The sequence below is a fragment of the Zingiber officinale genome, chromosome 6B, assembly GCF_018446385.1.
Source record: "Zingiber officinale cultivar Zhangliang chromosome 6B, Zo_v1.1, whole genome shotgun sequence".
Classification (NCBI taxonomy): domain Eukaryota; kingdom Viridiplantae; phylum Streptophyta; class Magnoliopsida; order Zingiberales; family Zingiberaceae; genus Zingiber; species Zingiber officinale.
The window spans coordinates 108,272,210-108,294,149 of NC_055996.1; the positions used below are offsets into that span (position 1 = coordinate 108,272,210).

At 37.9% G+C, this 21,940-nt stretch overlaps 2 protein-coding genes and 1 long non-coding RNA gene across 6 annotated transcripts; 1 reads left to right on the forward strand and 2 right to left on the reverse strand.

Moving 5' to 3' along the window:
- Positions 1-284: 284 nt before the first annotated feature.
- On the forward strand, positions 285-3,975 carry LOC121988800. Of its 2 annotated transcripts, XM_042542465.1 has the most exons (4): positions 285-630; positions 1,423-1,508; positions 1,734-2,515; positions 2,591-3,975. In XM_042542465.1, the coding sequence occupies exons 1-4, from the start codon at positions 522-524 to the stop codon at positions 3,489-3,491; spliced, it is 1,878 nt and encodes a 625-aa protein (XP_042398399.1). In that variant the 5' UTR covers positions 285-521; the 3' UTR covers positions 3,492-3,975. The 2 variants fall into 2 exon arrangements, with proteins under 2 accessions (XP_042398399.1, XP_042398398.1); XM_042542464.1 differs by having other exon boundaries at positions 287-630; positions 1,734-3,975.
- Positions 3,080-7,722, reverse strand: LOC121988801. Of its 3 annotated transcripts, none has more exons than XR_006114104.1 (4): positions 7,435-7,722; positions 7,181-7,335; positions 4,274-4,433; positions 3,080-3,227 (listed from the first exon to the last, which is right to left on the reverse strand). It is a non-coding gene; the product is annotated as an uncharacterized LOC121988801 (long non-coding RNA). The 3 variants fall into 3 exon arrangements; XR_006114103.1 differs by having other exon boundaries at positions 4,264-4,433; XR_006114105.1 differs by having other exon boundaries at positions 4,264-4,440.
- Positions 7,723-20,333: 12,611 nt separating this feature from the next.
- Positions 20,334-21,720, reverse strand: LOC121990515 (probable membrane-associated kinase regulator 4). The gene is made up of 2 exons (XM_042544631.1): positions 20,857-21,720; positions 20,334-20,760 (listed from the first exon to the last, which is right to left on the reverse strand). The coding sequence occupies exon 1, from the start codon at positions 21,638-21,640 to the stop codon at positions 20,912-20,914; it is 729 nt and encodes a 242-aa protein (XP_042400565.1). The 5' UTR covers positions 21,641-21,720; the 3' UTR covers positions 20,334-20,760; positions 20,857-20,911.
- Between the last annotated feature and the right edge of the window lie 220 nt (positions 21,721-21,940).

Sequence of the window (21,940 nt, forward strand, 5' to 3'; positions counted from 1 at the left end):
CCCTTAGACAAATAACAAATAGCAATTGCAATATTAATAGCAATAGAAGAAAATGAGAAGGAATTGTAACAAATAGGAATCGATGGAAACTTCTTTGGAAACCCTCTTTCTTTTCTTAGTAGTGTGATTCTATTTTTATATTTCATTAAACACAACCCGTAGGATTTATTTATTTATTTTATTGTTCAAATGATTTTATTTTTCCTCTGCGGGCATCTTGGTCAAGCATGGGCCATGGCATTTTCCTCGACGGATCGACGTGTTCCGCTAAACCCTAAAAAGTTGTACTCTCGTAGCATCTTCCTTTGTGTTCCGTTTCCGTGGCGGCAAGCAGCGTCCAACGCAAGAGAAAAGACCCATTTAATCCTCTCTCTAGCCACGCTTAATCCAGCGATTTCGTGTCGTCGTCTACGATTTCTCCCTTATCCAGCTCGGCCTCTGCTAAATCGTATTTTCGCTTGTTGATCTTGGGAAATCTAGTTGCGAGCTTTGGTAAAGTTTCCGCCTTTGACGGAGAAGAGATGGATGGTGCTGGCTTTCAGAGTGGAGGATGGCGACGGAGGAAGAGGGGCTCTAGGATTGGGTTTGGAGGTTCCGGTAGATTGGTTACTTCTTCGCTTCCGAAACTCGGTGCGTTTTCCTCTGAGCTGGTCCGTGTGATTTCTAGTTTCTAGTGCGTTCGTTGTTTGTGTTGATCATTGAACATCCAGGAGATTTCATTGAACTCAGATCGTGCTTTATTTTCTTAAAAAAGAATTAGGATTTCTGGCTTTGCTAGATCACTACTGAACTTATCGAATAGTTGTTCGCCTGTCAGAATTTGATATCTGACAATTATGATTACGATCTTTTGGCAATAGTTAGGACCCTTTGTTTTCTCCATTTAAGGATGAATTCAAGTAAAGAATCAGATATGTGCCTTTTTGAGTTATCATTGAGATGAAGTGCAAAGTTAAATCAATAAGCAAAACTGAAAATTGTTTTCCTCTTTCAGATTATAATTTCATCATCATGAATAATCTCTATTGCTTATCCTTGGTAGACATATGCTTAAATATACCCGAATTGCTTTTACACTAGTTCTGCAAATTTAGTTTTCATAATTCAGATAGTATGTGACCTATATCATCATATAGATGAAAGAATATCATTCATTTATGGGCTTCTGCAAATTTAGTTTTTGTAATTCAGATAATATGACCTTCTGTTTTTCATAGTAATGAGCACACTGCTCTGATTACCATCCTGACAGCTTTATGTGTTCTATAAGTTTTCAATCATCTGCTTAAGCTCTGAGTGTGTATTCATTTGGTAGTTTGACTAGATGTCCATCTCAAGCTGTGTATCTTACTACAGTGTTTGCAATTGCATGCGTGAGAGATGATGCTTAGATTCTTATTTTCATGTCTATTTTCCTTGCAGGGCTTGACCATCCGCGTGATGGGAGCTATTTTAATGTAGAATCAGATTCTACTAGCAGCAGTGGGTATCGAACCGAAGAAAGTTCAGTAAGTGCAGCATGCTCCTTCTTAGGCTATAACCACATGATACACTCTTCCTTAATGATTAAGATTTACAAGTCCAACTATGCTTTCTTATCTAAACTAACAAAATTAGATCGTGTTACACATATTAACAGAATATTATTCTGTTTGCAAAATGATGTCTGCGAAATTTCATTGTTTTGACACGCTTAATAATATTCTGATGATGATTTTTTTCTGTTCTAGCAGAGTTCAGACAAGCAAGCAGATAGAGGACAAATAAGTAGGGAAATGGCTGAAAAGTTAGCAAATGCAGAAGATACTAAATACTGTTTACCAAGCATGATTGAAAAATTAATGCATGCTGATGACCTGCATAGTGCAGGAATAATCCGTAAGAAACAGAGGACAATATGCTCTTGGGGTTTGACAAAGATGGATAAGGGCAATACAAATCCAATTCAAACATCTTTCATGAACTTACAAAAAACCAAAGTGAATTTGGTTTCTAGGCAACATAAATGTGTTGGTCCAATAGGTTTCCCGGTTAATGAACCATTATGTGGCCGAGAACAGTCTAGCAATTATTTGGAGGAACAAAGCTTCGCCGGAGACAACATAAACTCTGTTAGGGAAAGAACTTCCTGCCTATTCAGTCAGTCTCTTAAAGAACATAGTCAATTTAGGTTAGCAAAATTGCAGTATACAGGCAAAAGCTTCCCACGTATCCATCCAAGTCAAGTCAGCATGTTGAAGCACAATTTAAAGAAAGATTATAAAACGGGTGGTGATGTTTTGCTTCCAAACCAATCTGCAAATCTGCAACTTAGTAACAGAGCACAGGAAACTAGATTGAGGTTCATAGAATTCCATTCTAAAGGAAGGGGCCATCTTAGTGTGCCCAGCAATATGAAAAAGTTTGTCAGTAAGACAAGGAATTCAAGAGAAGTTGCCAAAAGTGTCAAAAAGCTTGTGGGGCAGTCCGTGGATGTTGGCACTAGGACACCCGGCTCACTTGGCTTGGGCTCAAGGTATGAGTCTAATGATGATTTCAGAATTTTTACAAAAAAGTTGTACTCAAGGCACAAAAATTACTATTCTTATAGTCGAAGTTTCACAAGGAATGGCATCATGCGCAATAGGGAGAAGCTTCAACATAAGCTACCTTCATATGACCTGCAAGTGTGTGAAGATGGGAAGGTACCTGAGCTTGACCTTCCTGGCTCGGCTATTGCAGCTGTTTCTGATGATGGGAACCTGGATGATGTGGATATTCTGTTGCCAAATATTAGACATATGGATGAAGAAGCTAGAATAGATACACACTCAATAAAGAATGAAGATAATATCAGCAGTCATCCAGAGGTTCTTGGTCAGGCCCAAATTTCCAAATCAAATACGGAAGTTACATGCGACGACAATTCAGAAGTTCTCAGACTGCCTAATGTAGATGTTGAAAATCTTAGATCGCTTCAACAGAGTGAGGACTTAAGGGAGTTTGTTAACGAAAGGGTCAGGGATTCCTACCTGCTTGACATATTCTTACATCCTGGTGCTTGTTGTGCTAAGAAAAGGAAGCTTTTTGATGCAAACTACTTGATGGAATGTGGTACTGGCACAGGTCTGTTTGAAAAACTCGAAAAGAAGTACAACACGCCTGTCTCATGGTCAAGTTCAGAAAGAAAGCTAATTTTTGACCTTCTAATCTCCATCCTTGCTGAAAGCCTGTCTGATTGTGTGTACCTGCATCCATGGACAAACTCAACTCGTAAGATCGAGCCTATCTTGTGTTTTCAAGGAACGATTGAGAATACAGTACAACTTTTAAATAGAAAACACAGAGAACTTTGTTTAGGAAATGCAGAAGAAATGGTGCTGGATACCAAATGGTTAGATTTGGGAAATGATATCCATGAAATGGGAAAAGATATAGCACAGATGCTGCAGGAAGAACTCCTAGATGATCTTGTTTCAGAATTCATCTCATGTTACGATGGTTTTTGCTAGGAAATGCTTACATACGGTGGGAGTTTTTCAATTACCAGAAAGGTTTGAATCGGTCATTCCAGTTGAGTCGAGAGGATGCCTATGGGTCGATCATGATGATCAATAAGCGCTGGGGTTACCGGAGTCGAGTCATCTTGCTCGTCTATAGGTGTTAAGGTCCAACAATCATGCCAAATTGTTAAGGTCTATAGGTGTTAAGGTCCAACAATCATGCCAAATTGTTAAGGTCTATAGGCATGGCTATTTTTTTCTCTCCTTGTGATACTTTTATAGTGAGCATTTGGAAGCCAATTTGGTAAGAGTACCAGAGGTTTTTTTTGTCCGTTTTAGGAAATAGTTGTCGCTAGGTATTTAGGATTGCTTGATTGTTTGGTTAGCAATAGCTATGCTTAGTCTCTCTTGTATTTGTTCTACCACCAATTCTTCATAGAAAATAATAATAATCATAATAATGAAAAAAAGAGATGGATTGGAATTGTTGAAATGAGTGATAAGGGTTGACTTTTCGACATTTGTCTCGTGCGACTGGTAATCTAAATCGCTATTATTTTTTGGTTTTTTCTCTATCTATATATTATCAAAAAAGCTACGGTACTTTTTCCAAACAATAATGAAAATATTGGATGTCATGACTTAAAATAAATAAAAATAAAAAGAGCTTTCTTTTATTAAAATGTGGCATACGCCAAACAAATTAATCGAATATATGGAAAGAAGCGTAAAAAAACTTAATAGACGAAATTTACACGATATAAAAAAATATTGCATTTACTTGATCATACACTGGATACAATTTAGCCACGTTGTAAGTGAATCTCCAATGGGGAAGCCACTAAACTTTTACCAGCTGCAGGAATACTAGTGTTGGATCTTTTCGTTGGGGTCATCGGGAGGATGGTGAAGAACAATGATGTGGCAGGTACGGACAAGCTTTCCACAAAACTAGAAACTCCTCTCCAAAAATGAGTGATCAATCAGATCCAGTGCAAACATATAAACGAATAAGAAATGGATCAAAAAGTGGAATCCTAGTGATAACAAGCCAAAAATTCTGGAACAAATCATAGTGATAAGAAATGGATCAAGTGCATAGTTCGTGACATGAAGTACTTGCAGTTGTTTGGAATCGAACGTTAGTTTTTTTTTTGTAAATGAAAAACAAACAATAATGGGAAAAAAATCCAGACACAGGCACATTTGCTGGAAAATTTCTTGATCACTATACTAAAAATTTTCTAGGCCATGGGCCTGCATGGAAAAGAAAATCCAATTGGTTTCAATCCAAGAAACTGGCACTTTTGATTCCACTCTACCGGCTTATTAATTTCCAGTTACAACCAGAGGCTGAAGCCCCCAGTTGAGCACTCAATAGATGAGAAGGTAACCCCAAATAGCATCATAACAATATAACAATGTTGTAATCGTATGAAAATTAAGAACTGAGTGGCTAAATGCAAGAATAGTGTTTTATTTTTAAATTATGTCTAAGGCTGCTTGAGGGATACCACATGGAGAGATGAGTGAGAGTCCCCTCAAACGGCCTCATAGGAAGAAACCTTCCTTTTCTGTGCACCCCTTAACTAAGTCAGATGGCACTCTGGAGCTTTCACCACCACATGGCTACTCAAGGAGGCAATGAAAACACAGGACTAATTCCCGACCAAGGTAAAACATCCTAATCCGCAAGGCCATGTTTCCTACCAACGAGACAAACTGTTGAAAGAAAAAGCAGGGGGAAAACTCATACAAAAAAATGTATTTTTATTTTCCATCTGAGTGTTTCTGAGGCTGCTTGGGGAAACCACACGAAGATAAGTGGAGTCCCCTCAAAAAGGTGCCATAAGGAGAAACCTTGACTTTTTCTGTCCACCCCTAACTAGGCCAGATGGCAGAAGAGCTTTTGCTGCCACAAGGCTACTCAAAGAGAAGATGGTACTAGGGCTTTTGCTGCCATTGGGTTAGTTCTTACCAAGGAAACACCAGCTAGTCCTTAACAGATGATAATTATGTGCTGAAACGCTAAATACAGGATTAGTTTTTTTTTAAAAAAAAATAATGTCCAAGGCAGATTGGGGGATACCACATGGAGTTGAGTGATGGTCTCCCCACAAAAGCTTCAAAGGAAGAAACTTAACTTTTCTGTGCGCCCCCTAACTAAGCCAGATGGTACTAGGGCTTTCGCCGCCACATGGCTACTCAAAGAGGCAATGAAAATAGAGGATTAGCATTGTCGAACAAATTGTGAGGATGTACTACGGATGACAGTGCCGAAGATGGAGCAGAGATCAACAATTTAAGTGCCGCAGGACAGATGGCAAACGATCCAAGAAAATGTGACTATCCTTTTTCATATGCAGCTGATAAACAGCACAAGAATAACAATTAGATAATAAGTAACAAGTCACATTCTCAGTGTTCCATCTTTCAATACAACAATGATGAGCAAACGAGGATTGGATTGGAGTGAATAAGGTACAACAATGACCTTCTCAAGCACATTAATGAAGGCAGCAACAGAAATAAGATTCACAACACAATAAAATTGAGTCTTTGTTCATCTTTTATAAACAATTTGGTTCTTGCTATAGATCTTAAATTCAAATGATTGTTGAGTACAGTTTCTGATATAATTAAGGATATCTTCAAAACCTAGAACAAAGTACTTAGATTTTAATAAATCTAGCATTCATTTATATACAATAAATTCATGCATATACTTTATACTTTCAACTTCAGAAGAAATCTCCTTAGAAAATCTATTTCTATGAGTTGTTCTTTTTAACTAATTCTTCATAGAGCAATGATATGCACAAGGAAAAATCTCAAGGAAATACTCAAAGATTGACACATAAATTCATGGCCCACTATTTCACATTTTGTGGGTCCCATCATTTTATGTGTCTATCCTTGAGTATTTCCTTGAGATTCTTTCATTGAGCATATCATTTTTCTTCTTCATACTATTAATTCCACATGACATAATCTATCAATTTGACTCCTTTGTATCTCTGATGATCACGCAAGCCATATGATTATTTTTTTGAATAATTAGGTTATTTAAATTGTAGTAAATTTATCTTAATTTTTTAGCTTCTTACCTAACGATATTTAAAATTGTTAAATCACAAATGACAAACATAAAACTCAAGCAAAAAAAGTGTCATGGATACTATTAAGAATGTGCTGGATTTGCTACCCAATTAAAAATACATAACATATAACAAGCAAAAAAAATATCATGAATTTGTTCCCTGTGGGCAACAATCAACAAGAAAAGGGAAGCATGGATGTATACTCTAGATAAACAACAGATTAGAAAGTGAATAATCACTTAAAATACAATTACATACACTCTAAATATCAAATGATGCTCAGCATTAGCATCTTGAGTCACATGTGAGAAACGGCATGCCAAAGCACATTGCCTAATCAAGGGCACAATGAAACCCCAACAGAATAGTGATGTAATTTGTAAATATAAAACTAAACTACAAATACCATGAACAAGACTGTAAACTCAAATTAGGAGAAGAACACGACATTCACATTGAAGTAACTGAACATAACACGAAACCAAAACCAACAGCAAACTAAAAAGGCACAGCCATGATATAGAAGTCCCAAAATACTCCAAAATCAATCCATTTTACTCACATTTAGACAAAGAAAACCACAAAGAAAAGAGCTACCTGATGCTTTTGAGCCGGTTGCGGATGGCACGAGTCATCTTGGGGCGGAGATCCAACGGAAGAAGCTTCTTATTCTTGTAAGCCTCCCTCCGCGCAGCTCTCTGCTTCTGTGAGACCACAGTAAGCACACGCGCTATGACAGTCTCGCATCCTTTCTGCCAAGCAAATCAAAGATCCAAACTTTAAGAAAATATAAGCAACGTAAATTAACACACGTACAAGCGCAATGGAAAAATATAGGAAGGAATGCTGACATCTTCGAGAGCTTGTTGGGCGCGCCACACCGGTCACCTTAGCGACGCGGAGGAGGGAGAGCTCAATCTCCAGGTCCTTCAACTGATTCTGCAGCTCCGCCTTCGTCTTCCCGAGAAGCTCATGAACCTTAATCCTTGCAGCAACCAACAACCACAAAGGAGATCGAAAGACTCCTTCTCCAAGACATCAAAAAAGGAGAGGCACGCATCTGCAGAGATCAAAAGCTTACCCATCGTTGTGGAAAGTCAAATCGCCACCCCCTCTTCGTCGCTACGAGTTCTTCCAATGTGAACAAACCCTAGCACACGACACAAATATATATCATGATCCCAAAACCGAGAGCTCGCTTTAGGTGGGCCTTCAAGCTACGATTTTGGGCTGAACTAAAGGCCGTTTAAATTACAGTTTACTAGGCCCGATTAGAACAATGGGGCTCACTGTTCATTAGAAGGCCGCTTAATATTAGGGTCCAAGCTAAGGTGGTTTTAGAGCATTAATTACGCAGAAGTGAGATATTTTTTTTTTAATGTATAAGCTCGAGAACCTTTCGCTCTCTGCTTTTGTAAAAAAAAAAATATTTAATTTTTTATATCAGATATTAAAATGATAAAAATATATATTATATTTAATTTTAACTACAAAATTAAGAAATATATATTTTCTAATATTTGTAGCTTAAGGTGGGTATAGAAAATTGTTAATTCGTGTTGCTAATTCTTAAATGTAAGACTAAAATAAAATATGACAATACATATTTTTTATATAAAAAATAATTAGAAAAAATTATTAATAAATTTTAAAATTATTATAAAAAAATATTAATCTAATTTAATTTTAAATTTAATCAAAATTAATTATTAAAGGTTGAAATTCTTAATTGAATAGTTGGATTAAAAATAATAATTATTAACTATATCATAAACTTTACTAAATTGATCATAAATTTTTTACTCGTATGAAATACATCACATTTTAGATAAAAAACAATATTCAATTTTCTATAATATTATTAAATTCCTTCCTTGATTAAATATATCAAGTATTAATATAAAATTATTTTTAAAATATATAATTATATTATATAATTTATTTAGAGCAAGAACATAAATTTTTTCCACGGCCATTTGTTGTTTTTTTATTTCATGCATCCAACTCTTCAATGAGATCTCTGGAATAAATCAAAAAGTACTTACAAGATTTATCCAAATAGTCAATTTTAGATTTATCGTCCTACTAGAATTACAGTATATCACAATTGAAATTTTAACTTTAGATGTCGGTCTAAAAGAAGACATTGTATGACCAACTAAGAGTAATCATGAACTATAATCTTTGAATACAAATTAATAAATTATAAGTTAATCTAATGATAAATTCTAATATTGTATTAGACCTCTCAATAAAAGGAAATCCATGAATATGTTACTTTTTATATTTAGCATGTACTTTATTTTGACATTAGTTTGTTTTCTTTTTTTTTTCGGTGAACTTAATATCTATCAACATTGTAACATTCCTTTACTCATGGGCATAAATTTTGCCCAATTGAAGGAGTATGTTAAAGTCATCTTGTGTTGCATAAACTTAGATTATGCATTCATGCGTGATTATTTTATACCTTTGTCCAGTACTAGCACTACTAAATAGAAATTATTTTTGACAAGTGGAAGCGATCAAATCACATAGGTCTTAGTATTTAGAATCATCATATTGTCAATTTCAAAATCATTAAGGGGTTCAAATTCTGAAGACATTGATGTCAACTACATTCTTGAATGATGCAGCAAGCAAATTCATCTCAAATGAAAAGGTTGAGACTTCTATAATTTATGAAAGTTTGTTTTAATGCGGTACAAAGGGAAGAGAAACATTAGAGAGTATATTATGAAAATGTCTAATATGGTAACAAGATTGAAGGCACTAAAATTGGAGATGTCTGAAGGTGTGTTAGTGCACTTCATTTTGATATTTCTCCCTGTACAGTACTTTTAAGATCAGTTACAACACTTAAAAAGAAAAGTGGACATTATAGCTCAGAGGAGGAGAGATTAAAACTAGAGACATTTAAAAGTGCTCATACGGTAACAACTGCTTAGAGTAAGAGTAAGAAAAGGAAAAGCACAATAAATAAGGGTAAGCAAACTGTGAGTAAAATTTAACAACATACAATAAGTAGATATGCAAATCCTTTCATTATTAGAGTTTGATTTCCCTAAATGCTCGGTGGCTAGCTTGGGCCTCTATGAGAGTATGCCTCTATGAGAGTATCACACTAATGACCTCTCTCTATAGAGTCATATAGTCATATACAATCTTTCACAAATTATATATACCTAAACTAGAGTGTGAGATGTTGGAGCTCCATAAAAAAAGGGTTTATTGAAGGGTGTCAAAACATATAAATTCGACTTCTACAAGTATTTTGTTATTAAAAAACAAAGTAGAGTGTAGTTTAAGACAACCACACACAAGACAAAGAAAATTTTAGACTATGTTTATACAATTCTCCGGTGTCATCCGACGTAGCATCACTTGGAGGACATATGTATTTTGTGAATTTCATCAACAATTACTCACGAAAGTCTAAGTGTACCTTATGCACCACAAGTCACAAATATTTTCAAAGTTCAAGATGGGAAAGCTAAAGTAGAGAATCAGACTAGAAGGAAATTAAATGTCTAAGATAAGATAATAGTATTGAGTACAAAAATTCAAAATTCCAAAAATTTTATGATCATCATGATATCAAGAGACACTTCATAGTTCACATGACATCACAACAAAATGATGTAGCAAAAGGATGAACAGGATGATAATCAGCAAAGCTCAATGTTTAAAACTGAATGTAGGGTTTGCAAATAACTTTTGGACAAAAGAAATAAATATGGCGTGTTTCTTGATTAATCGGTCACCAAGGGCAACACTAGATGAAAAAGTTTTAGAGGAGGTGTGTGTTGGGATCTCTCGTACGGCTAGAGAGGGGGGTGTGAATAGCCGACCCCAAATCTTTGCTCGTTTCTTTCTACAAATTAGGTTAGCAGCGGAAATAACAACGTAGAAAGAAAACAGGAGAAGAAATCAAACCTCAACGCAAGGATGTAACGAGGTTCGGAGATTAGGGCTCCTACTCCTCGGCGTGTCCGTAAGGTGGACGAGACCAGTCAATCCGTCGGTGGATGAGTCCCCGGAGAACCGGCTAATACAATATACTCCTTGTGGGTGGAGAAACCTCGCCACAAACGTTTGCAACAGCAAACAAAGAGTACAAGTACAAAGAATAAGCAAGAAATACAATAAGAATACACAAGCACTCTACCAATCTTGCTTTCTCGTCGACTGGAGTCCGGATGAAGCAGCAGCAGCTGTTCCAGTCGGGGAAGCTCGCGAAGCTTTCGGAAGGAACTCAGCAGAGCTCTTATCGCAGCCCACAAATCTTCAGCAGAAGAGAAGAAGGAAGGAAGAAGAATCCCAGAAGCTCTCAGCCTTTATACTGCGAAGAAGAAACAGTGAAGAAACTAGCGTTGCGTCGCAACGGCTAGAACTCTGATCTGATCGGTCTCCACGATCGATCAGACAAGCTGTGGACCGATCAGGTATCGTCCTGATCGGTCCATGGACCGATCGGACCCCGATCGGTCCACGGACCGATCAGAACCTCCTGATCGGTCTACGGACCGATCAGCTTCTTCTCCGCGCCGATCTCCTTCGATCGGTCTCCGATCGAGATAACCATCGATATATCGATCGGTCAGCGATCGGTCACCGGCCGATCGGATGAGCCATATCATTGGATCGGTCCGCAGACCGATCCAAACTTTTCAACCCTAAACCTAAGGCTTCCACACCAACATCCGGTCAACCTTGACTGTTGGTACATCATGCCAGCATCCGGTCACCCTTGACTGCTAGCACTCCCCTAAGTGTCCGGTCAATCCCTTTGACCCACTTAGACTTTCACCAGAAGTCCGATCATCCCCGATCCATCTGGATTTTCCTTGCTGGTTTCACTCACGGGACTTTCCAACCGCCTAACATCGATTAGGACTTTCCACTGCCTAACATCCCGATTAGGACTTTCCACTCTGGTTTCACTCACGGGACTTTCCACACCGCCTAACATCCCGATTAGGACTTTCTCCTTCTGGCTTCACTCACCAGGACTTTCCAACTGCCTAACATCCCAGTTAGGACTTTCCCTCGTGCCAAGCTCCCTGCTTGGACTTTTCCAGTGCCAAGTCTCCATACTTGGACTTTCCGCGTGCCAAGCTCCCTGCTTGGACTTTTCCCGAATCAGGTCAACCAGGTCAATCTTGACCTATGGTTGCACCAACAATTTCCCAAACATCTATTCTTGTCAAACATCAAGAATAGAACTCTCTTCTCGACAAACATCAACATACAACTCAACTAGATCAATCTTGACCTAAGGTTACATCAACAATCTTCCCAAGTCAAACATCAAAATACAACTCGAGTCAAGTCAACTCGAGTCGGGTCAACCAGGTCAACCTTGACCTAAGGTTGCACCAACAGTGTGGATAGGAAATCCAATTGATAACTCTAGTCTCAGGGTATTTGAATGTCCAATCTGTGAGACCGTTGCGGCCGGCTAGGAGGGGGGTTGTTGGATAGTCCTGTAAACACAAAAACTAAACAACCCTTTCTCGAACTCTTTAAGCTACACTTGCATAAATAAAGCAAAACAGTAAATTAAAAACATAAAGAACGAGGCACAAGATATTTACTTGGTTACAACCGATGTGGTTGTTAATCCAAGGAAGTTGAAAGCACTAGAATACTCCTTCAGGCGGAGAAGCCTCTTACAACGTTGACGCACAGAAACAGAAACTCAACTACAACTCTAAAGCACACAAGCGTTGAAATTAATTACTTGGAGTTCGTTGAAAAGCTTCTGGACCAAGGCTATATTTATAGCCTTGGTCGGAGCGCCTAGAAGGGTTCCGGGCGCCCTAGGGGGGATAAAACTTTATCCCCAATGTTCAGATCGTGTTTGACGCGATCTGGTCAAGATTCAAGGTCCGGTCGCTCGGAGCCATTCCGGGCGCCCCGGGATGTTCCGAGCGCCCGGAGCACTATAGTCAACAGTTGACTTTTCTCCGTCGGGACCTTCGCTCCGGTTCAGTTCGCCTTGGTCCGGGTCTTCACCTCCGGATCCACTCGCTTGGGTGATTTTTGTCATCCGGAAAAGGGCTCACCTGAACCCAACTTCCGGTCTTCTCGAGCAACCTTCTGCTCCGGCTTCTCGTCCCTCAGAATCACCGCGTGCTTCCTTCTCGTCTGCCAGCATATTCATCCGCAGTCTTCGTCCTTAGGTCGCACTCCGTGCCAACCTTCTCGCTAGATGCGTCTCTTGCTCCCCGAGCAATCTTCCGCTCCGGCTTTCATCCCTCGGAACCACCACACGCTTCCTTCTTGTCCGCCGATGTACTCTTCCGCAGCGCCTCGTCCCTCGGACGCACCGCGTGCCGTCCTTCTCGCTAGCTGCGTCTTCCGCTCGAGTACCTGTGCTTCTAAGTTCCTGCACACTTAGACACAAGGTTAGAAACACACAGGACCTATCTTAACTTGTTGATCTCACCAAAACAACCTTGGGGTTTCAACACAATCCACATGCATATTTTTAATGAAGACAGATCAAAGGTGAATGCAAAGTCTATAGTACAGTGTATTTTTCTAGGTTATCAAAAATGGTGAAATGCTTCAAACTTTGAGATTCTAAGGAAAATAAGACGGTGATCAGTAGAGATGTGACTTTTGATGAAAAAGTCATATTATAATGTACTCAAAAGGAAAAAAGAAAAAGCCATTAGAAAATTACAGCAACAATAAGGATGTTGTCTCGGTGGAGCTAGAAACCTATCATTCTAATAAAATTAACTCAAATCACATAGAGCATCATCAGACTATAGCTATAGAAAAGAATAGATGTACAATCAAACAACTAACTAGGTATGTTTTTGAGGACTTGATTTCTTATACACTTATCACTAGTAGTGAAAATTTTATGACTTTTCGAGAGGCGAGACAAAGCTCAGAGAAGGACAAATGGATAATTACTATGATGAAAGAGATAGAGTCTTTGCATAATAACTAAACGTGAGATCTAGTAAAAATTTTTGAAGAAAGACGGAATATAGGATACAAATGGGTGTACAACAAAAAAGAATTCATGTAAGAAAGTGAAGAAGAAAAATTCAAGGCTCGATTGGTAGTAAAGGGTTACTCAAAAAAGAAGGGGATTGACTATGATGAGATAATTTCTCTAGTGGTCAAACATACATCTATCAAGGTGGTGTTGCTTTGGTAGCACATCATGATTTGTTATTAGAGCAAATGGATATGAAGATAACTTTTGTTTATGGCAATTTGGAAGAACATATTTATATGTTACAACTAGAAAGATTTAGTCTGTCCAGGCATGGGCACTTAGTTTATAAGCTGAAAAATTACTTTATGAGCTAAAAAAATCTCTATGATAGTGGTACAAGTATTTTAACTCCTACATGATTCAAAACAGGTACAAAAGATGTGAGTATGACAGCTACATTTACGTGAAAAGCTTTGAGGATGATTCACTTATCTTCTTATTACTGTATATGAATGATATGATGATTTGTTGTGAAGAGTATGAAAGGAGGTCAATAAGTTAAATAAGTTTTTTAGCAAGAAATTTGACATAAAAGATTTGAGTGTGACTAAGAAGATTCTTGTTGGATCGATCGCACGTTAGAGGGGGGGGGTGAATCACGTGGTTTTCAAAAACTTATCTTTTCTGTTTTAAAATCAAAGTACGAATGCAGAGGAAACTAGGAAGAATGAGAACACAAGAAGATACGAACGATTTTACTTGGTTTGAAGCCTTCGATGACTCCTACTCCAAGACACAAGTCCCGCTGTTTTATCGATGGATAATTCACTATAAGCCTCTTCTGGTACCTACAGAAGAGGGGATCGAAATACAAAAGAAAGTTCGAACAAGTGCAACACCCTGCACTTATCCTTTTTGCAGTAATTAATTACACAAATTAAATTTTATCGATAGTTTGGGGATTGAAAGTGGGAGCGCTCGTGTAGATGTCGGTCTGTCGGCCTCGATCAAAACTCCTTGGAGCAGTCGTCTGGCGCAGCAGCTTCACAACAAAGTCGTAGCAGGGACCCGGAGCAATCGAAGCCTCAAACAGGCGCGTAATAGCTTGTATGGAAGTTGTTTTTCAATGTCTTCTCGAGACAGCCTTACAAAAGGTATGGAAGGCGCCTTTCATAGCCACGTAAGACGCCTCCAAGGAGGCAACTTCGATCCCGATCAGCCCCGTACTTATCTAGACTTCAACCAAAATTTATCTTGCGAAAGGCGTCTTCCATTGCCATGGAATGTGCCTTCTATGAATAATATGAAGGCGCCTTCTATCAAGCTTGAAGGCGCCTTCGAACACTGTTCATCCGAAGGCAAATATGCTTCTTTGTCCTGCAAAACAACGTTAGTCCAATAAATAAAATAATAACCTGCAAAACAAATGTTAGTACACTAATAATGAGTAGTATTGATTAGTTTCTGTCCTCCTAGGACCAGGAACTAGTTAAGGTCTTAGGTTAGAGATCCCAAATGGACCTAAACTGGAATGATGCCTACTGTCCCACTAACCGGGAACATCCTCACTTGATCACTCTCCTCTAGTGACTTACTTTAACTTACCAGTTTGCCGGACATCCGGTCAGCCTGTCGACTTGTCTGGACTTCATGCTAGCCATCTAATCGGCATGTTGACCTAGCTGGACTGTTTGCCAGATATCCGATCAGCTCGTCGACCTATCTGGACTTGGTACCAGCTATCCGGTCGGCCCGTCGACCTAGCTGGATTTGGTACTAACTATCCGGTCATCTAGCTGGATTTCGTATCAGTCATCTGGTCGGCCCGTTGACTTAGCTGGATTTCCTGCACACTTAATCACGTTGTTAGATCACAACAAAACTTAACTTAACTTACTTGTCATTCATCAAAACTTGAGTTAGACCGTTAGTGCAAAACTGCACCAACAATTCTTAAGGTGGAGATACATAGAGACAGAGTCTGAAAAATTAGAGCTATCTCAACGGAGTTATATTGAGAAGGTGTTGGATAAATTTAACATTGAAAATGTGAAATCTATGAGTACACCTCTGGCGCATCATTTCAAATTCTCTCTTACAAAGTACTTAAGAACAGATGATGAGATTCCTAACATGTAAAATGTTTATTATGCCAGTACAATTGGTTGTCTGATATATGTCATGGTTTGTATAAGACTTGATTTGATGCATACTGTTAGTATGGTTAGTAAGTTTATTTCAAATCCTGTTGACAACATTGGAATGTTGCCCAAATCGGATGGAACATTATTGTCTTCCTCACTGTCGCATCTCCACTTGCTCATCATCGTCCCAATACTACTGCCTCACGAGCCACGGTGACTATTGTAGCTCATGGCTAGTTGTAGGCGACACTACATGGTCACATCTCAAGTAGAGCTGCAATGCCGACCTCATGAGGTGGCCGCACAAGCAACACCATGAGGTCGTCGTGCAGCCCCGGTCCTAACAATCAGGAGGCCCGGGGCGAAACAATCAAAATAGACCCTTAATTTTTTTTCATAAAGTAAAAATTATTTATAATGACTTCTTTTAATTTTTCTAGATGCAAAATCATCCATAATATTATTAATTTCAAGATTTTCTAAAATCTCTTTTTCAATAGATAAAATTATTAATCCATGCAATCTCTTTGTGATATTATTGATCTCATGTATATTCTTAATAATTTTAATTTCGAGAAACTCCTTTTAGTTGATCTTATGGTAACAGACATAGTTAACAATATTTTCTAAGCAATTGCAACATTTGGATAACAATCTATATTTTTCATAAAATTAAAAATATTAATTGCTGACATTATCTCATTTGGTAAAGTTACTTGTAATATTTTTAATTCCGTAAATAAATCATCTAACTCAACATCTAATAAATTTTCATGCGTAAAAGTGGATGTTAATACAATATTTTCTCAACTCATTATTATCTAATGATTTTAATATTTTCGAATCAAATAAAAAATCAAATATATTTTCAAATATTATCATTTCACCAAATGTTTTCATTACAATAATTGTAAAACTATAATTTAAATAAACTGAATAAAACTATAATTTAAATCAATTAAAATAATTATACCTGGATGAAAAAGATGAGTAGATCTGTAGATGACAGTCCGCAACCGTCGCAACTCGCAAACCTCGGCACCGTAAGCTCAAAACCTCCAGGAGCAACGTGTCGGAGGTGGTGGTGCAGCTGTGTAAAGAAGTGGCAAAGTCACAGCTTCACTGTGATGCCGTCGCGGTCTCATGGAGTCGCTAGTAGAAAAGAGAACAAACAAAAATCAGACAACAGTTTACCAAATCTAATTCTAAAATAATTAATATATATATATATATATATATATATATATATATATATATATATATATATATATATATATATATGAGTATTGATATTGTGCGCGACGCGCACAGTGCGCGACTGTGCGCGTCGCGCACAATATCAGTGTTTTTTATTTTTTTTTAGTTTTTTTGAATTTAAAAAATTCAACATTTCCTTATTTAAAATTTAATATATAGATATATCCCCTAAACACATTACAATACTCAATAAATATTTAAATTAATTTTATTTTAATTTTTTTTTAAACCAAATACTATAACCTAATTAGAAAGCCTAAACCCTATAGGTAAAATCTAAAAAAAAAAATAGCTTTAACACTATACCCAAAGCCTGAACCCTATAAATAAAATCGTAAAGAAATTTTTTCATTATTTTTAAATTCAAAAAAACTAAAAAAAAATAAAAAACACTGATATTGTGCGGGACGCGCACAGTCGCGCACTGTGCGTGTCGCGCACAATATCAATACTATATATATATATATATATATATATATATATATATATATATAATCATTTAAAAGTTAAAAGTTGTGGGCCCCTCCAAGAAGTTGAGGTTGTGCGGCGGCGAAAGACAAGTGCAACAGTGAAAAGTTATAAAACTTAGTTTTTAAAATAATTAATATATATATATATATATATATATATATATATATATATATATATATATATATTATATAAATATTTAATATTTGTGGGCTCTCCCAAAGTTGGGGCCCTGGGCAATCGCCCAGGATGGCCCTGCCTCTGGGCCGGGCCTGTCGTCGTGTAAGGTGGTGCTGCACGTAGTTGTTCGTGCAATGGTGGCATTGTGCAGCTGTTCATTTTTTATTTTCCCCATTTTTTCCTTGGATTCTCTTATCTTCCATCTTCTATCATATCTTTTCTTTGCCTTCACTTCGAAGAATTTTTTCCTCCAAGGAGATTGCTTTTCTCTCTCAATCCGGACATTTTTTATTTTGCATATTTCATATATAATTTCTGTAGAAAACTTTGGACAAGCAAACTCATCTTATTAATTTCAACATTTGTTAATTAACAATCATTCTAAACATACGATTTATTAAGCATTCTATTTGGTAAACTAATCGCACAACCTTCCCTCCTTCCTCCCTGTTGTAGCCAGAGAGGTTTATCTTAGGAGGACTACGAGGCTGTTGAAGTATGAGTTCAGGAGGCACAGTAGTACGAGGAGAACGAGGGTGGCGACCACGATGACGAGGACGAATATGCCTAGGGAATCGGCGTGTGTGAAGAGATTCATACGTCTCCACCGAGCATTTAGTCAATCCTCTCCGACTCCATTTTAACTCCAAATTCACATACTATCAACAAAAACAAGCAAATAACAGTTCTTTGAATCAAAAGAGTAAAAATAATGAAATCACATATAAATAGGATGTGATAATAATGTAAATCAAATTCATTAAATGCAAATAAATGTATGACAATCAATGCCCAGAAACATGCAAATATATGCACATCAAGGACCGAGCTTATCTCTAAGTCGGCTCCTAATGGAGTCAATTCTCGTCTTAGTCGGATTAAATCTAGCTTATGTGGATCCATCCTTCTCGTTTGATATGTTTGGAGTTTTCTTTATTTTCACAGAGTAGCTGTTAACAACTTTTATCATGTGTGCTTCCAGACTCCACCATGTTGGTCGTGCTGAAAGAGCTACCCTCCTAGGACACGCAGGGGATCGTACGGGCGGAAGCCCTCCCTGTCAGTTTTGCCAGTTGCTCCCACTACAAAGGCTATATGAGTTCCCTCTATATAAGCAAGATTACTATCCACTATAAAGAAGAGGATACCTGTTGTGCGAGCGGAAGCCACCCTTTTAGAGCCTTTTCCTACAAGCTCTCCTACATCGATATCAATGCAGCATGCCAGGAAGAAGAAGAAAGCGACACAAGCAATGACTGCTTCCTAAGAACTGAGTGCTGCAAGCCCCTCTTTGGGGACCTTGAGATTCTCATTTAGAACTAAGGGACTTGGTTTTGAAAGTAAAGGGAGCTAAGTAGGCAGAGAGCCCACTAAGAATTAAGAAGAAGAAGAAGAAGAATAAGAGGACAACTGGACTGACACTATCCCCATTTGGAGACGTGACCTTCGTTGTCACTCCATTATAGATCTTAGAGCCTCATGCAAACATAGAGACGCTTAGCCTAGTGAGGAAAATGAGCCAGACAATTGATGTACCATCTATTGGGTTCAGTGTAAAATTAAAGTATTAAAATAAATATAATAGAAAAAAGAACCCATCAAAGATTCAAACAAAATCTAGTTATATCATAGATTTTGTAAAGATGTTACCTCTTGATACGTAAAATTCCTTTTGTGTATCTGGAGAGTCTAGTCAATCTCAACATAATCAATATGTTCGTGCTTCTAGCGGTATCTATACGAGTACAACCGTCGCTCGTTTCACAAGCACAATTGGAGTCTCTCAAAATCACATGTACATAGTGCTAGCTATCATGCATGTATATAAGTAAAAATAAAACCCTAACTTTTAGATAATTTTTTTAGATAAGATATGCTCGTGTTGTCACTAAGTCTTATCTATCTAATAAGACTTTTTAAAATATGGTCAAGTATCTAATAAGACTAGTCTTATCTAATAAGACTTTTCAAAACATGATCAAGTATTTTATGATGGATTTTATTTAATAATGTAGTCAATTCTTATATACTAAAATATTATCTTAGAATGTGGGCTTCATTTGGGTTTATTTAAAAAATATAAATAAATATTAACTAACTATTAATCCAATAAATTTAAAATCTAATTAGATTAACTCATTAATCTAATAAGATTTAATTAGATTAAAGTAAGACTTTGATTGTATTCTCAACATCATCATCGTCGATGGCCATTCGACAGGTAGAGTCAACATCTCCCTTTGTTGGCGTGACCACCATGTAGAAAATTGGGGCATTATAAGGTATACACTTTTAAGACATTCCCTTAAAACACCTCATGAGCATCTATGGTAGATGCATATAAAGTTTTTAGAGACCTTTTAAAAATTAAATTAGACAAATTATTTGGTGAATTTAAATTGCATGAATAGACTAACTTGAGTAAAGATATAGTTTTGATTGCATGTCAAATCAAGCAAGAAGTCAAAATCTAAGTCTAGAATTGAAATTTGAAGATGGGTCAAATTCAGATGAAGACGACGAGAAACTAACTTCGGGGATAGTTAACCTAATCCGGAAGATGTTCAAGAAAATAAAGGGTTCACCAAACAATAAATCAAAAAGGTCATCCAAACAAAATGCCAGCAAGTGGATCTCATTGCACCGTAGCCCTAGGCTCCTTTAATGCCTTTGTTATAATTAAAAATGATTATATTCATTTTAGATATCCCTCACCATCCGTCGAAATTTATGTGAACCTCTGATGCATTTGTGACCCATAAAAACATTGAAAATAAATTTAAAATTAAGTCATAAGAAAGCCTAAAAGGTTAGAGATTTGACTATACTCATCATTGATGTCTATCTAATGCAAAATAAATAAAGCAGGCAAATGCTCCACAGCATCTCACTCCAAGTAGGTTGCTCTGGTTTTCTTTAGTTCCTCTTTAGACACCTTTGCTTAGTTTATGGATTATTTGTCTACACCTCAAATATTTTTCCATATCCTGCATTCCAATCAAGGAATCAATTTGTTCTTCGGTGGGTTTCTGCAATTATTGCCAGCACCATGATCATGCTTTTGTCTCCATCAGCTCCAGAGAACATGCATGAAGACAAAATTAAGCGAGGAAGACACAAAAAGTCAACCTTCGAACTCTGCGTCCTCTGTTCTTTGTTTACAGAAACTGCCAAAATGAGATCTTTGATTGTTTTGAACAGTTTGGAGTGATTTGAGGCTGATGTTCAAGAAGAAAATAAGCATCAAAGACAAAATTTTTGACCTTTTTTCTTTCTTTCCCATGAGAAGAAGAACAACAAGGCAAAAGGGGGGCAAATCTAACTCGGAGGCTTCGCCTGATCACAGTTTGGTGCAATTCTGGAAGCGGAGAGCAAGTGGAAGCCGGCATTGCTCGCGCTCTTCCTGGCAGCGGAATGACCGGAGTCAAACGCACGTTGACTACTCTTCTTGCAGTAGGCGATCGCCCCCTGGATCGAGGTCTCCGCGTCGGAGCTCGCGCTGCTGCTCCGCCTCAGCATGGACTTACCGCCGCTGAACTCGCTGGAGAAGGACGATGATTTGGAAGAAGCGGCGGAGGACTTGCTCCAGCTCTCGTCTTCCGCCATGTTTGGATTTTGACGGCGCCTCGAGGTTTTTGGGCCTTCCAATTTGTCATTTGTGGGTCGAGGTTTGTGGAACAGGGATTTGAAATAAGATCTGGAAGCTTTGACTTTGAGGCTGAGAGTGGCCTCCTTGAGCTTCTTGGCCCATGATTTCTTGGGGTTGAGCTCGGCGAAGCTGTCCTGGAAGTAGTCCTCTTCCTCGGGATTGAGCTCACAGCTGACGTTGCAGGAGTGGTATGGCGTTGCGGTGGCGGAGGAGGAGGCGTTGCGGAGGAGCTGCTGGACCATTTGGAGGCGAGGGGGGAGCTGGAGGGGGAGGAGCTTGCCCTTGTAGAAGAGCTCGTCGGCGGGGGAGGGCAGGGGTGGGTCGTCGGAGGTCATATGGAATTCGAACTCCGGCTGAAAGGAAGCGAAGTCGATGTCGATGAAGTCTTCTTCCGCCATGGACGCTGATCTCTGTTTGCTCTCGGCGATGGCGTGGTGCGTGGGGAGGAGTGAAGGTGGCTTTTAAAGCAGAGCTGGGTTCACTGAGGCATTGTGTCGAACACCTGTCTCACTCACTAAGATCAAGATTTTATAGCCAAAATAAAAGGGAAATTTTTGTTCATTTTAGTTTTCATATTTGACATAAAATATTATTCATTAAATCCATATTCATCTAAGTTAATATAAAATATCAGTTTTGTCAAATTGTTCCTCCTTAGCACAAAATATAAAAAACTAAAATAATTAATCATTTCGAAG